This window comes from Sphaeroforma arctica (assembly GCF_001186125.1).
Source record: "Sphaeroforma arctica JP610 unplaced genomic scaffold supercont1.6048, whole genome shotgun sequence".
Lineage (NCBI taxonomy): Eukaryota > Ichthyosporea > Ichthyophonida > Sphaeroforma > Sphaeroforma arctica.
Genome location: NW_014034510.1, coordinates 1 through 1770, shown reverse-complemented (window position 1 = coordinate 1770; position 1770 = coordinate 1). Strand labels below are relative to the sequence as shown.

The following is a 1770-nucleotide window of genomic DNA, read 5'->3' as shown; positions in this document are numbered from 1 at the left end:
TTTTTATTATATTGCTGTTAATATAACTGTATGTTCATTGACATGAACACATAGTTATATGTATTGTATCTTTGTATCTAAGCATATATCTGTGCATATTGTCCATGTTCATATTGGTGTGCTTTTTATATAGGCATAACTTTAGTCCTCCCTACGTGAGCCCGTGTTTGCGCAGAAGGACATACACGTGTACATATCCTAATCTATTTTTTTAGGTTCAGTTTATATAATCCTGAAAATAGCAATACTTTTCCCAATATTGCGTACTGATAGTATTACGTAAAGGTTCGTGCTTCTCTAGCTGACCTACTTGTCAGTCAGCTAAATGTAAGTTGGTTGTGCATGTGTAAGTTGGTGGTATGTACTTACACAATGTTGGCGAATATGTAAGGTGTAAGGTGGTTGTGTGGTGGTTGTGTATGCGTTATATAGTGTATCGGATATACACAATTATAGTGCATTGCAATTGTGTATTGATGGTTTGCCTGTAAGTTAAAATGGAACGGTGACACATTCTCAGCACTATTATAGTCTTTTAATGATATCCACAATTCATGTAGTGTACTTGGTAGTAAGTATCAATGAATGTAGTGTACTTGGTAGTAAGTATCAATGAATGTAGTGTACTTGGTAGTAAGTAGTGTATTTGGTAGTAAGTATCAATGAATGTAGTGTACTTGGTAGTAAGTATCAATGAATTTAGTGTACTTGGTAGTAAGTATCAATGAATGTAGTGTACTTGGTAGTAAGTATCGATGAATGTAGTGTACTTGGTAATATGTATCAATTCATGTAGTGTACTTAGTAGAATATCTCAATATATATTATATGTATCAATGTCTGTAGTGTACTCTGCCGTATATATCAATTCGTGCAGTGTACGTGGTAGTATTTATCAATTCATGTGTTGTACTTGGTAGCATCCGCAACATAAACCACACACTCACATCCTCATGCAACACCCCTGTTGTCGGTGGCTGTTCAAATATGCCCAGGCTTTGCTTACTCTCATACCACCGCTTCTGCACAGTCCGTTAGCCGACTGCCTCGTGCTTAATATCATCCGCTATCTCTATCCTGGTTGGTTCTTGTGTGTGTCTCACACATCACGTGAGCTATGATACAGTCTGTGTGTATCCCTATCCTTATAGCTGTTCACGAGCCTAGGCGCTCTATGGTCACCGAGGTATGTACTGCGGCAGTCTGAACTGTACTATGGACTTGCGTAACCATTCTGTATATAATCCACTACCCACTCACCTGCCTTGGTTGGCATTGGCTGTTGATATGCATCTATACACACATATACATATTTATACAGACGTTTGCCGAGGCTATGTCCAAGATGGGCATCAATTCAACCGATGAGATAGTGGTGTACGATACTGTGGGTACCATGTCATCCCCACGCACGTGGTGGGCGCTGCGAGCAATGGGACACACCCGGGTCAGTGTGTTGGATGGAGGTAGGTAGCATGTGCTTGGTCTGTAGGTAGGTATACGGCCACACGCATACATACTTGCGTAGTTTGGTGTTTGTAGCTGTGTAGGTGATACACGTGAACATGGATGTATTGGTGAGTAAGTCATAGCGGGAGATAGTAGTGTATGGGCTATGCGATCCATGGGCCTCTCACGTGTCACTGTGTTAGATGCAGCATGTTGTGTTTCTTATATATCAGTGAATGTCTGTACATAGTTACAGCTCTATGCATATATATATATATATGTGTGTGTGTGTGTGTGTGTGTATGTATATAAATATATATA

At 39.8% G+C, this 1770-nt stretch overlaps 1 protein-coding gene across 1 annotated transcript; it reads left to right on the top strand.

The window, feature by feature from the left end:
- Nucleotides 1–1321: 1321 nt before the first annotated feature.
- On the top strand, nt 1322–1474 carry SARC_15394 (hypothetical protein; the record flags this gene model as incomplete). The annotated part of the gene is made up of 1 exon (XM_014290485.1): nt 1322–1474. A coding segment is annotated over one exon (153 nt), but the record flags the coding sequence as incomplete, so codon positions are not given.
- Between the last annotated feature and the right edge of the window lie 296 nt (nt 1475–1770).